This window comes from Lagopus muta, chromosome 5, assembly GCF_023343835.1.
Source record: "Lagopus muta isolate bLagMut1 chromosome 5, bLagMut1 primary, whole genome shotgun sequence".
NCBI lineage: Eukaryota > Metazoa > Chordata > Aves > Galliformes > Phasianidae > Lagopus > Lagopus muta.
In genome coordinates this window covers 17,220,158-17,233,907 of record NC_064437.1, presented here as the reverse complement: position 1 = coordinate 17,233,907, position 13,750 = coordinate 17,220,158, and the positions used below count along the sequence as shown (strand labels likewise).

Sequence of the window (13,750 nt, the reverse complement as noted above, 5' to 3'; positions counted from 1 at the left end):
TATTATATTTCTATAGTATTCTACTAGCCAGTTGAAACATTTTCTATTTCTGATCGATTTTTCTTTTCTGTGATGCGTGACTCTTCTTTTGTTTTCTTTTCTCCAGAACTATTATGGAGCTGCCAAAATGATTTTTTCTGACAATCCACTTGGTCTGACATGTGGAATGGTGTGTCCCACATCAGACCTTTGCGTTGGTGGCTGCAATTTGTATGCTACTGAGGAGGGGCCAATTAATATTGGTGGATTGCAGCAGTTTGCTACTGAGGTAGGTGGGACTTGCAAATGCCTGAAGTGCTTTGTATCTACCAAATAATATTGTCTAAGTGAATGTCTTTGTTAATGATTAAACAAAAAAAGTTGTATTAATAAAGACGTAGGAAGTTAAAATAATTATCCTTTATCTAACAGCACATTCAGAAGCTTAAAACTGCTTTTTTAATGGAACACTTTATGGGAACATAAGGAACATCAGATGTGAACAAGAAACATTAGAAGTTGAGTTACTTTATTTTAAATGGAAGATTTATATAAACCAGGTTAAAACATGGATCTTACTGAGGCAGGCTGCAATGGGAAAAAGATCAAATGTACCTGCATCTGTACCTGCACACTAACTATTTACAGCACTCTTCTGAGCATGTGGTAATTCTTACAACAGAATTTAACTTCTTCTGACTGTAATAAACCCTTCTCTGTGAAACCTCACATCTCTACAAGAATGCTAGGTCTGGTGGTAAAGGGAGAACTGCTCTCCCACTACAAATTGATAGGTATTATTTACTATCCAGAAGTACTTGGCTTTCTCATCCCCTTGATGAAAACTTTCATTTTGTTTTAATGTTGCATATGGATATGTTGCTTTGACATCTTTTCTTTTTGAGAGGTTTTTATTATTATTATATATGTACAAAGCTTTGCTGTATGTAACTTAATGCATGTTTTTGAAAAGTCAAAAAAAAAAAAATCAATTTAAATGTTACCCCAAAATTGCTGTTTTCAATGAGGATCAATAGTAAAAAGAGATATCCATGCCCAAGTATTGGTTTCATTTACTTCTCAGAAAGGGGCATGTTTTAGTAATTCCAGGTGCTGCTAGTAGTACAGACAAAACAAGGTGTCATTTATTTCTCCTTAACATGTATATGCAGTGTAATATGGTACATACTGACAAATTTGTGGCAGCTCCTGAAACTATTCTCTTGTCATTTCCCTCTCCCCCAAGTGCAGGACTAGTGTGCATTTGTATTTTCTTTTGGGCAAAGGAAAACTTTCAGATGATTTAGACATTTTACTGACCTGTTTTGCCAATAACTGCGTAAATAAATTCAGGTTGGCCTGACATACATGTCTGAGTTCATCTACTTAGAAATATGTAGATGTACATGTATATACTTACTTATTTATAAGTTAGTAAATGTAAATATGTATGGAGACTTTCAAGGCCAGGCTGGACCATACACTGAGCAACCTGATCTAGCTGTGTGTGTCCCTGTTCATTGCAGAGGAGTTGGGCTAGATGACCTTTAAAGGTCCCTTCCTGCTCTAACGATTCTATGATTTTACAATTTTAGCCACAGAAGGTCGTTACTTGCTACTTGATGATAAGATGCTTTTCAAAGGTTTCTGCTAGGAGAGCGTGTGTTATTTATGCCTCTGTACAGATTTTAGTGCTTGAGATTTACATGAAGAAGGTGGAGGCAACATCTTGTTCTTTTGAAGGCATGGAGAGGTTGTATCTAACTGATGGCCTCGTGTGGTACCTCTTCTGATCTGCCTGAAGTATCTTTGTGTAAAATTTCTCATTTGATTTCCGTGCAAGTGAGGAAGTCTACGTAATTGGCTATGTTTAAAAAAAAAAAAAAAAAAAGAAAGGAAAAAAAAAAGGCATATGTATATATTGAAATAGCAGATTTTATACAATCCGTAACTGATGATTGTGCCCCTCTTCTGTATCTTGAGCCATTTGACTGGTTATTTTTACAAACATATGACAACATGCCAGTCACCTTTACAAAGACTGCAAAAATGTCTTTGTAGGACAGACCAAAATAGAAATGTAAATTAATCTGGAAGTAACAGATGATACGTCTGTAAGAACAGTTTTTTATTCTTCTGTCATTTGTCGATTTCACACCCTCTTTTCAATGACTGTGGGTCGTGATTCACTGAGCAAATATTGCTACCTGATGCAGGTTTCTTTATCTATTTGTAGATCTTTCTTCTTACCAGGAGATTGTAAATCTTCTGGAGCATCTGTTAAACTTTTCTGTTAGCTGAACCTTCTGTAACCTATGTTACTTAAGTACTTATCTACTTAAATGTGCATGGGATTTGAACATACAGAAGTAAGAGTCAGTATAGTTTGAATCAAAGTTCTTTTTTGCAGGAATGAGGCTGTAGACATTGAACTGCATTTTTCTACCTATATATTGAACAACTATATATTGAATTTTATCAGTTAAGAGATTATTTTATCAATGCTTCTAATGGCTTTTATTCCATATATGTGAAAACTTAATGTTTTCTGAAAAGCAGAAAACTTATAAAGAAAAAAAAATAAACGTTTGTCAAGTAGATAATAAATATAATACTGAAATATTACTGTTTAGGAAAGAAATGCAAGTAATATCTGGTAAAACTTGATTTGTGTTGCCTATTAAGCCCAATGCTATGATTAATAGAGAGGAATTATGGCTTGATAGATAATGCTAAATATCTACCATTTTTCTTCAAGAATCTTTAGAAATCTATTAAAAAAGCTCATTGCTAGCAAAATGATTGATATGAAATGGCAGAAAGGATGAATAGCTCAGAATGCATTTCCTCCTGATATACCAAGTTTGTTTAAATGATATATCAGTGTCAACAGTTCTCGCAAAATAAAATCGGTGTACAGTTTTACTTAACACTCGAACAAATAACATTTTAGTAAATTTTACTCTCCTTACTGTTTTTGTACTGTTATACATAGTGCGCTTATAGTTAGAAATAATAGGCACTCACTTTAGTAGTAAATATTTTTTTAGCTTTCATTCAGTTAATTTTTACACTGAATACGTGCATAACTGCAGGAAATCCAATAGCGTGAGGGCTTCCATGAAGCAATTATTATTAAAATACAGATTTAAATACTCAAGAAAATTGTACTTGTAACTGCTAATACAGAAATTGTCCCAGATATGGTGAATGAAGCATGTTCATTGCTTTACCTATATGAGTAACTTAGCAAATTGTGTGATTTGGGTATGCAACATGTGGTACTGTTAATGAGAGCTGCATGATAATTCTCATGCACTGTGTAATAGTTTGTCCCACAGGGACTTATTTACTGAAAACTCCATTGTGCGTAAAGCCAATTTTAGTTTTTTTTTTCCCTTGGAATTAGTCTGAGGATCTTAAACTTGCTGCATTACAAGAGAGCAATAATAAGAAGGCACAACTGCTAGCTAAGATGAAAGATAAAATCGCAGTAAAGCAGGAATATAGGTTTAAAATGGAAAATATATGGATACAATGTATGCCCCTTTGTGCTTCTGAACAATGACTGATCATCTGCTCGTACTGCAGATAAAACTCCCTAATTGTTAAATATTAGTCTTGCACATGGTGGAGCAAGAATCATGGCACCTTACACTCAAGCTTTTTCCTTCTACTCTTTCATATAGTTTTGTAACTATGTTAACCTCATTCTCAGAATAAATTATAATCCAGTCTGAAAATTTGTGGATTTTGACAATTAAATGTGGAAAGAGGAACAAACATACTACAGGAAATGTCCTTTTATGTGTGATATAGCATGTGTATACTGGGATGCAGTTACCACGGTAACTGTTGCATCTAGAGAATAACATGGAGTAAAAGCTCACTATTATAAATGATGAGTGTCAAGCGCAGGTTACACCTGCTGCTGCACAGGTCAAAATTATATTAATGTCTTTATCTGTCTCCTTTGCTTGAGTACTTAAGAATCAGGAAACATCTCTGTTTTTTTGGAACACAAGTTCAGAGAAAATATACTGAGACTGCAGTGACAATACGTGTGGGCGTGAGTTATATGACTGTCAGTCCCACAAAATAAACTGAAATTACTGGTTACTGGAACACAAGTTTGTAAGACTGTTGAAGAAAAGGAAACATGGTCTATTGCATTCTGAAGTATTGTTACTAAGAAGCCTCAACATTTTGTTTTTCTGAATCTAAAGTGTCTCTCGTGTTTCTAGTTAATCATTCTGAAATGAGCAGCACAATCTAAATAGAAAATGTATTATTTTAATCTCTGCATACTCAATTTCAATACTAGATTGTTTAGCACTGTGAGACTCATACCAGCTACAGCTCTGGCAATTTGTTCCCCTTATGAGATGTGTTTTGGCTGTTGTTACAGCATAAAGCAATTGGAGAAGGAAATCTGATACTCTTTTTCTCCTGATGCCTTTACCTTTGGGGCACCTCAGCAGGGTGGTGGGCTTGAAGGGCTGTGCTGAGGGCCAACCCTTCCCTCACCCACTGCAGCTGAGGGGGCAGCGGCTGCCCAGAGGGAACACCCTGACAGAGTACCCATAGGGCCAGGGTCGCTCTTGGTTGTACATTGACACCTTTAGCGAGTCTTCATGTAAGTGAGATGAGGTGGTGGTTCTCCTGGAGCTCCAGCTGCTGGCTGGCTCTTGGCTGCTGCCATGCTGCACCCGGATGAATGATTGCTGACACGGCCGCAGGCCCCTCAGCACCACCTGCAGAGGTGGGCGCACTGCCCTGGCTGAGGAGAACTGCTCTGCAGAGCTGAGGCAGCAGAATAGACAGAAAGACAGCTCTATTTCCTGGCATTAGCTTCTACTGTAGCATGTCTTTATGTTATTTCCTATTTTAAGTCAGATTGTAATCTATTATTATTTTGATGGAGAGTGCATGATAGTTCAGGAATGAATCTGAGGTGTTTTGGCTTCCTATGCCGAGCATGGAAGACTTGCTGATGTTTGGGCAAGTTATATAAATTTTTCTACAGTATGCTATTAATTTGTTTTGTTTCTCTGAGAGAACTGGAAGGAAAGGCAGATATGGGGTTGATGTCTGAGTCTTCTTGCTAAAAGGCTGAGCTTTAAAATTCAGTGTATAGACTCATTTTTCGGAATGATTTGATTGCAAAAAAAAGCAAACAACAAACAAACAACAAGCTTCAAACAAAAATGAAATTGCATTTTTGAGAGAAAGTTGGACAAGCGAGAAGAAAGCATTAGGATTTACTGACTATAGGATAAAAAGAATTGGAGAGGGCAATTGCATGTAATGTGGTAATGAACACATACTAGCAAGACAGTTATTTCTATACGCAAATGTACTGCACTGAAGAATTCAGTGATATTTAATTAGATGAATTACAGTGTAGTGAAACTTCACCATGAGGTGAGTAAAAATCTTTTGAAATGCACTGAAGCAGTTTGCTATTTTCACACAGTTACCCTGCCAGCCTTAATATGCAAAACTGCCACTGAATTCCAGATGGCAAGATACTGCCACACAAGCTGGCTCTGCTGCATAAAGGCAGTTTCAACCTATTGGCAAATAGGCAGAATTAAAGTTGAGCATTCGTCCTGAACTACTAGCATTTCCTGCATAAGTGCTTGGTTCTGAAGCCTAGCACTGTATTAGAGTACTACTGGGTCTTAGTATAACATTCAGTTGTTAGGTATGACTGTTCAATAATAAATATAAAAATAATATCAACAATGCAAATTCAGTACAAAATTTATTAACTGTGTGCATATTCATAGTGATCAATGTGGACATTAAATATGCAAGTTATACAATTTGCATCACTGAGTAATCTTCTAAAACAACTGCATGAGACTTCAATGGAAATTTGGTATAATTCAAGCCTTTGCTATGTGAATGTAATGAAGCAGACATTTTATAAATATCCTATTGCATTTTTGTTATCACTGTCTAGTTTCACAGTATAATTTAAGCTTTTCAGCCTGTAAATTCCATTAATAACTACATTAAACCTTCCCATATTGTATGAATTGTCAGGTTGAAATGACTCTTTTTTAAAAACAATTATCTGTCTCTTGTTTCTTGCAGTTTTTTAAAATGCTATGTCAATTTACTAATACTGGTGGAATTTGACACAAAGTTTAGTGGGGAGAAGAAACTAATGATTGGTTTACCTAGCATGGGTGCTCAAGTGCGCATGAAGAAAATGAACATTGATTCAAAACATAAATGAAAAATTCTATTCATGAGAGGAATTGTCAAAGTTTAACTTGAAAGTTTAACTGCTTCTACGATTTTAAGGATAGTAAAAAAAAAAACAACTAGGTAAACTTAATGAATATCATATTTAAACTATTTAATAAGACAAATAAAAATTATATATTTTAAAGGGCTAGCTAGTGCTTTTATAATGCACTCCTGCGTTGAAGTAAGTGGGAAAAAGTCTGGTAGTATCCAAGGGCAGCCTTTGAAGTGTTTGTGATAGGACTCAAAATCCCAATGCAATGAACTCTTGTATCCTTTTGGTATAATATTGTGCTTCTGCTATAAAGATATACTCTTTGGGATCTGTATACTTTCACTAATATCTAAAATAAAATGAAGATGTTATTCTACTCTTCCATACTCCTGATCTTTAGTAGCCTATAAGGGCCATGGGTCTTTTCTGTACTTTTTGCAAGTTATACAAGGTAGAGACTCAATTCCTCCCCCGCTGATGTATGTACATACAGAGGATGGTGAAATCTTGCCAGAACACCTCTGTCTTATCCTCTTACCTTTATGGCTGTATGAAGAACTGATTTAGAACAAATCTGGAATAAAATGTGATGTTGCAGTAAGAATTTTGTGCAGAGAGAAATGGTCAGAGGCTGTTCCCAAGTACTTTTAGTAGTTAAGGTAGAATGGAGGAGATCATCTCTATTTAAGAGTTGAAAAATTGAGGCACTGAGGGAGCAGCCGAAATTTCAGGCATGTATACAACCGTTGGACGCTCAGTTATAATGATATTGGCTTGATATCTGAATTAGAGGGTCAGTTAATCTGAAATGTTAGAATTATGTAGGAGGACAAATCTACAGTACACTTAGATTAACTGTGAAAATACAATGCTGAAGACAAGAGACATTTTCTAATAAAAGTTCCAAGTTACCCGGTGATGTGTTGGTTGCCTGTCCTCTCAAACCATAAATAATTTTGCTGGATTGCAGAGAATGTATCTGGAAGAAGCAGAGCCCCTTCAGTAGCAGGGCAATCCTTTTCATTATTCAAATAACATTATTTTAGTTGGTAAAAGAGTAGTCTGAACCTCTTCTGGAAGGAAATGTTTGATATTCTAGATGGTCTTTGCCATCTGGCTGACTTTGTGTTACTATGCTTTTGTTGTCAGACTCGTCCCATCTTTTTTAAAGTTTAAGGTAGAGAAAGAGCTGACTTCAGACTGTTTTAAGGCAAGAAGAACCATAGAAGTACAAAACTAACTATAGCATTCCTCATAAATGCACACATTGTCAGATGATAGTCTTGATAATGTTTTATGAAGCATTCTGAAATATTACATCCATGTGACAGTACTAGTGGAAACTTCCTTCACGTTACTCAAAGTTTTTAAGAGGGAGTATGAAGTATGTATGTAACCTTTGAATGTATTGCTTTTCAGGTGTTCAAAGCCATGAACATTCCTCAGATTAGAAACCCTTCCTTACCTTCTCCAGAAGATATGCCTGAAGCTTATCATGTGAAGATTGCACTTCTTGGTGCAGGACCTGCAAGTTTAAGTTGTGCTTCTTTTTTGGCTCGATTGGGCTATTCAAACATCACCATATTTGAGAAGCAGGAGTATGTTGGTGGCTTAAGGTAATTAAAAAAAGAAAAAAGAAAAAAAAAACACATTGAAAACAAGTACTTGTAGCTCTACCTAGTGAAATAATTAGTAGTTGTTTAAAATGCAAATGACTGAAATCAACCCCCTGCAATTCTTAACCTTCAACAAATTGTAAAGAACACAAAGGAGGGCACCTTTGCATTTTGCCTACATGGTAAGCACTTGGCTGATATTTGCGTGATTCAGGTTCAGCATCACATCCTCTGTACTAGAAGATGAATTTTTACCACTTTAACAATGGTTGAAGTCATATCTTACAAGCTCATTGGAACTGCAAAATAAAAGAGAAAGTATTTCAGAAGCCATTGAGAAACCAATTCAAAATCAAAATTAAATTTTACACCTTGAAAATGGAGCCACTTATTTGTTATTCTGTAAACATGTTAAAAGTAGAAAGCAGGGTGATGCACTCGCATTTCTCTCATTGCAGCATTACTGAAATCAATAGAGTTGACACTGTTAATGAATTTGATCCATAATGTCATACTGTCAAATACTTATTCAGAGCTCTGGAAGATAGAGAATCAATGCTGGAAAAGTTGAACTGATTACTTTTTTCACAGGGAGTTTCAAAAGTATTCTATGTAATTATCAAGGTTTTAATGCATGGGCATTTAACCAAGTGAAGCTCTTTCACTTGAACTAGTTGCCATAAAATGTTTTCATATTTAGTACATGAAATACCTATTCACCTGTTTGGTAGCAAATAATATTTCATGAATACTGGATTTAAAATCAGTTTTCTGGCTGAAAAGTGATAGTGAATAATGAACTCTTTTTGAAAAATGAAATTTGATGGCAAGTTAGACTTGTGCTGACTCAAGAATAAAATGCAGTACTTTCTGCAATTCCCTGCTGCTTTCATATTTGAAGGAATGTTCTTTGTTTTAATTTGAGTTTAAAATTGATCTTAATTTTTGTCCTATTGAAAAAAGAACCTTACACCACTTTTTTTGTTTTGTTAGTGTTTTTATGGTCAAGCAGTGCATTTTGCTTTATCTTACTTTTAAGAACGTGTAGCAGCCACAATCAAATTTTATTTCCATTCATTGAAGAAAGTTTCACAACTTGGTTAAGGCGTTTTACTCATCTTGATTTTAATATTGGAACAGAAAGGAGGCAGCAATCACCCATTGCTGGAATTGTGTATCTTCGCAGTAGATCTTTTAAGAAGCTTAGGTTAATGATGGGTATATTTTCAAGGCTTTGGAAATTGCAAATTACCAGCAAGATTGAATTAATTTTGTACTTGGAATTTTACTAGGGAAGAGCAGTGCTTGGTCCTTCTAAAATTTGCTCTGCCCTTTTGAGTGTTTTTAACTAGGAAGTGCCTTTGTGTGTGTGTCTCTCAGATTATAGTTTTACAAATATTTCAATAAAGGAAAGTTGTTTAGTGATTTCAGTTTCAGTATTGTTGTATTTAAACCCAGTAAAACTCTGTAGTTGTTTGGACATGTCAGTTTTTCACATTTATAGGCAGATTTTCTTACATTTCATTACTTTGTGTAAAGTTTGTTTTAGAGAAGACATGAGCAGATAATACTCTTGTTTAGAGACAGTGAACAAACTTCACTACTCCTCCTAGTTAAGTCACTCACTTGCAACATAAGAAAATCCTGCTTTTGCTAGATTAGAAGGATGTCCTTTAGGCAAAAGCAACTTGTGATCTGTGAGAAATACCAAGTACCTGTCCAAGTTCCTCTAACTTATATGAAATTGCTGAAGAGATGAATTCATGGGACTATGTTCCCATCCAAGACTGTTGTTCTTCATCCTCCTGTACCTTTGCTTTTTTCTTCTACCTCTGCATTTTCACTGAAGAGATTGTCTGTTGGAAGAGATTGTATGTCGGTAATTCTGCTAAAAGTTGACTTTCATAAGAGGTTTTTTTAATTCATCATAAATGTGCATGCATGGGTCCCCACAGGATCATGCATATTTGCATATACGCACATAGGCATATTTCTGTGAACACCGTTGTGGTTTAACTTGGCAAGCAGCTAAACGACACCAGACACTATGAGGAAAAAAGTAAAACCAACTCCAGTTTAAAACAGGACAGGCATGTGTAAATCTATACTCCATAGAATGAAACTGTAACTAAGTTTTTATTAAGAGCAAGAAAGCATTTACAAATTGTGACAGTGACATAACGCAGCCAGGGCTGTTTTGAGTATTTTAAGAGTTAGAGAAACGACAGGCCTTCAAGAAAAGCACAGACAACTTGATAAAATACAACTTCCTTTTTTTTTTTTCATTAGATTTTTTTAATTCAATCTCAATTGTATCATACTGATGCATTATTTTCCTCCTCAGAAAGCTTTTTTTGCTTACCATGACCTATCAAAGTTGCACTGTCATTTCATATCCATTATATTTGATATTTAGAGCATTTTTCTTTGCGCTTTAGTCAGAAAAGGTGCAAGGTCGTCAGCATTAGAAACAATAAGGAGGAACACCAATTTATCATCAAAATAATTAAAGTTGGTGAAACTAAGTAAATCCTTCTGGCCCATCAATGTTGGATCATAAAGGTGGGGTTGTCACTAGCAAGATGTAAAATAAGACTGAAATCTATCTCTTGTAACCATGCTTTGTTATTGAAATAATTGATCCATTAATTAGGCATCAGATTAAATCAAAGGTTTGAAATATCTCCGGAGAAAGTTTGACTGTTCTCCATGTTCTATCTTTCTATCTCCTTCAAGCAAAAATATCTAAAATAGGGCTTCATTGTGTTTACCTATAACTTGCCTCCACAAGAGAAAACTGGCATGCGCTTATGTGTCACTTCATTGGAGATAAAGATCTGTACCAATGAATATGAAGTTGGATTCTGTGTTGGTACAATTTTCCATTATTGGAGACCTATGGTGCTGGGACATTGAAGTCATTCCTAGTCTTAATCAAGAGAAAAAAAGCCAACTACTAATAGATGCCAAATAAAAAAAAAAAAAAAAGCAAACAAAACAAGAAACTAAGAGCTGATAGCAAATTACTGACTTTGTATCTCCTGAAAGACTGTGGAAGTTATGAACTAGAAGTGGACGAGGGTACAGTTTTAAGTACCATTGCTCAAAATAACATATTGCTATTTTTAGGTAGGGGAAATTTGATTCTTTTTGAATAAATTCCTGAATGATTGCTAGGACCTCACTTTTCTAGCTACGAGACCTCGTCCTAGAAAGATAAGTTTATCTACTGCTAAATACGACTGGTGAACAAAAGGCGCGGAGCTGAAGCTGTTTTGTACCAGAGCTTAACGTTCATTAAGTAATGATCTACAAATGTGTGCAGTATTGACCTCAACTTACATCTGATCTGGATTTTTAGTATTGTGTGAAAAGTGCTATTTTGTCACTCTAAAGATTTAAAAAAGCCAAGACTCAAAAACGTTTCCATTCAAATACCTCCGAATTAACTAAAGTATGTTATAGGTATTAATTTTTTATCAGCTAAAAAGCACTGCCACTCACCTTTCTTCCTTATAGCTGAAAGTATATCACAAGCTTGCTTTATTTATTTCAGCGCATCTGAAATCCCTCAGTTCAGATTGCCATACGATGTAGTGAATTTTGAAGCTGAACTTATGAAGGATCTCGGAGTGAAGGTAATGAAAAATATATCCTGCCTATGTGTAGCTCAAAGGAAAAAAAAAAAAAAAAAGAACAAGGAGTCTGCCAAAGATTAACAGCAAAATGTCATGCACATTAGTAAAGAACAATTAAAAGCTGCACTAGACAGAGGCAGGAAGATGCTTCCTCTTGCTCAGGGCATTTGTCTGTCTCCCGTCTGAATGCCACTAGTTTAGAAAAGGGCAATCAATAGTTCTCATCTGACATGTCTGCATGTGATTAATTGTCTGTAAGAAACAAATTCCTAAATTGCTTTAGGGGTTCAATGTAGCTATTGGAATGATTTGATTTTTTTTTTAATCGAGTTTTTTCATGCAAGTTTGGCACTACTTAAGACATTCATATTTTATACTTCTCCCTTCTCTTCTTTTCCCTCTTCCCAAGTTTTTTTTTTTTTTCCCTTAATGGCTTATAATACAGTCCTGTATATGAGTTGCTTTATTAATTTGATTCATTTTATTATAAAATTGTTAATGTGATCATTTATTATAAACAACAGCAGTCATTCGACTCTTTGGAAAGCAATTGCTGCACGTTTTTTTAAATGAGTATTGTTTATAAATAATGGGTATGTTACTCTATTGTTAATATATGTCTTGAGCTTAAACTTTAGATGGTATGTATGAGGGCTCCTCATTCTAACAGGAGCACAGAATGCATCACTAAAACAAGTTTTACAGTAGCAGGAGGGGTAAAAACATTTTTAGCATAATAATACAGCATTCAGTCAAGCAAGAAAATATTGTAAAGATCTTCATATTGTAAAAGCTGTTCATATTGTAAAAACTGTTATCCCAAGACCTAAGTGAGAAACTCAGAAGTGCCCAGATCAGGTGTAAGGCAAAGCCGTAAATGCTACAGATCCATTTTCTCACTCTTCCTGGGTTACAAAGCAAATTTTAAAGGCTGACAGACTGGACATGTAGTTAGGAATTCTGTAAAAATCAAAGCAGTGAGAGTATTTTAAATAAACTTGCTGGGTATTGTTTCCTGGAAGCCTCTACAAAACTCAGATCCCCGGAGTGCTCTTCTATGACAAAGTCTTCTGCAGGTGAGCCATTGTGTCATCCTGATGTGCAAGTCCTTTATTGTTTTGAGATGCTGCAGAAAATGTCAGTATAAATTTACTTCCAAGCTCTGCCACTGGTTTGCAATTGACCCTTTTGCAAGCTGGTTAAGTACTTTAGCTTTATTCCTCTACAAGCTTGGAAATATTTTCTGGTGTTTATTTAAAGCATTTCAAATGAAAGTGCTTTATTGTCTAAATGCTCAACCGTGCTGTTTATTCAAGTAGTTCTACTGAAATTAGTAAGAATTAGTCAGGTGAATAAGGATTAGAGAGCTGGGCCCTAGGAGTATTATGAATCCCTACATAAAACAATATTGCTATTTTAATTCCTTCATTAGATTTTCATAACATATGTACACAATAGGACAAAAAAAAAATGTAATGACGATTTATGGAATGCGTTTTGTTGCCAGTGAGCTTGTAGCCTGTATTCTTGAAAGGATTACAACTGTACCTGGCTTTTTCAGTTCTGATAGAAAATAGTCCAGAAAAGGAAAAAAGAGTCAGTGTTTTAGGTATTCTACGCTGTGTCTTATATCTGTCATTTTTCAGCTATGAGGAAAGCACATTTTCAAAAGTACACTAAATGGAATATAGGTAGATTCAACATCAAACAAGATATGCAATGACATGAAGAACTGAACTCAGATCACAAAGCACAGTTCTTATACAATGGAGCTTGGCATTTTGATAAAGAGAATGCATAAGTGATTTATCAAAAATATGGGGGAAACATTCAAGTCAGAGAGTCTGAAGTTGGGAGATAGAGACACATAGCCATGTCAAAAAGCACGAAGTATCAGAAGAGGAATCACAAGCACTCAAAAGCCCTTGGTTTGACAGAAATGTACAATAGGTTTGTGCATCTCTAATTGCATGTCGTCCAACAGGTGACTGCTATAGTTGCCTCACTGAACACACAGCAAACACTCCTCCCCTTCATTCTCAAAACAGCTGTAGACCCACAACCACCTGTGCAGCGGCTGCTCAAGGCAAGGTTGCAGGTGGAAGGTTACTTTGCAGTTATTCAATAAATCAATGTCAGTGACTGCAGTCTAGGTATTGTTATTTGCTGAATTAGAATTAAACAATTGTCAATTCAAATCCAAACTGATTTCTTTTATAGTTTTGAAAATCTTTGTTACCTTACTGCACAGACTAGCTGGCATC

General features: G+C 35.4%; 1 protein-coding gene across 5 annotated transcripts in view; it reads left to right on the top strand.

The window, feature by feature from the left end:
• DPYD (dihydropyrimidine dehydrogenase) overlaps positions 1–13,750 on the top strand; it is a 327,299-nt gene that overhangs the window by 99,877 nt on the left and 213,672 nt on the right. For all 5 annotated transcript variants that reach the window (XM_048943871.1, XM_048943873.1, XM_048943869.1 and 2 more), the window contains exons 5-7: positions 107–268; positions 7,652–7,848; positions 11,405–11,486. In XM_048943871.1, the coding sequence (XP_048799828.1) occupies positions 107–268; positions 7,652–7,848; positions 11,405–11,486 (441 nt within the window). The remainder of the gene's footprint in view (positions 1–106; positions 269–7,651; positions 7,849–11,404; positions 11,487–13,750) is intronic.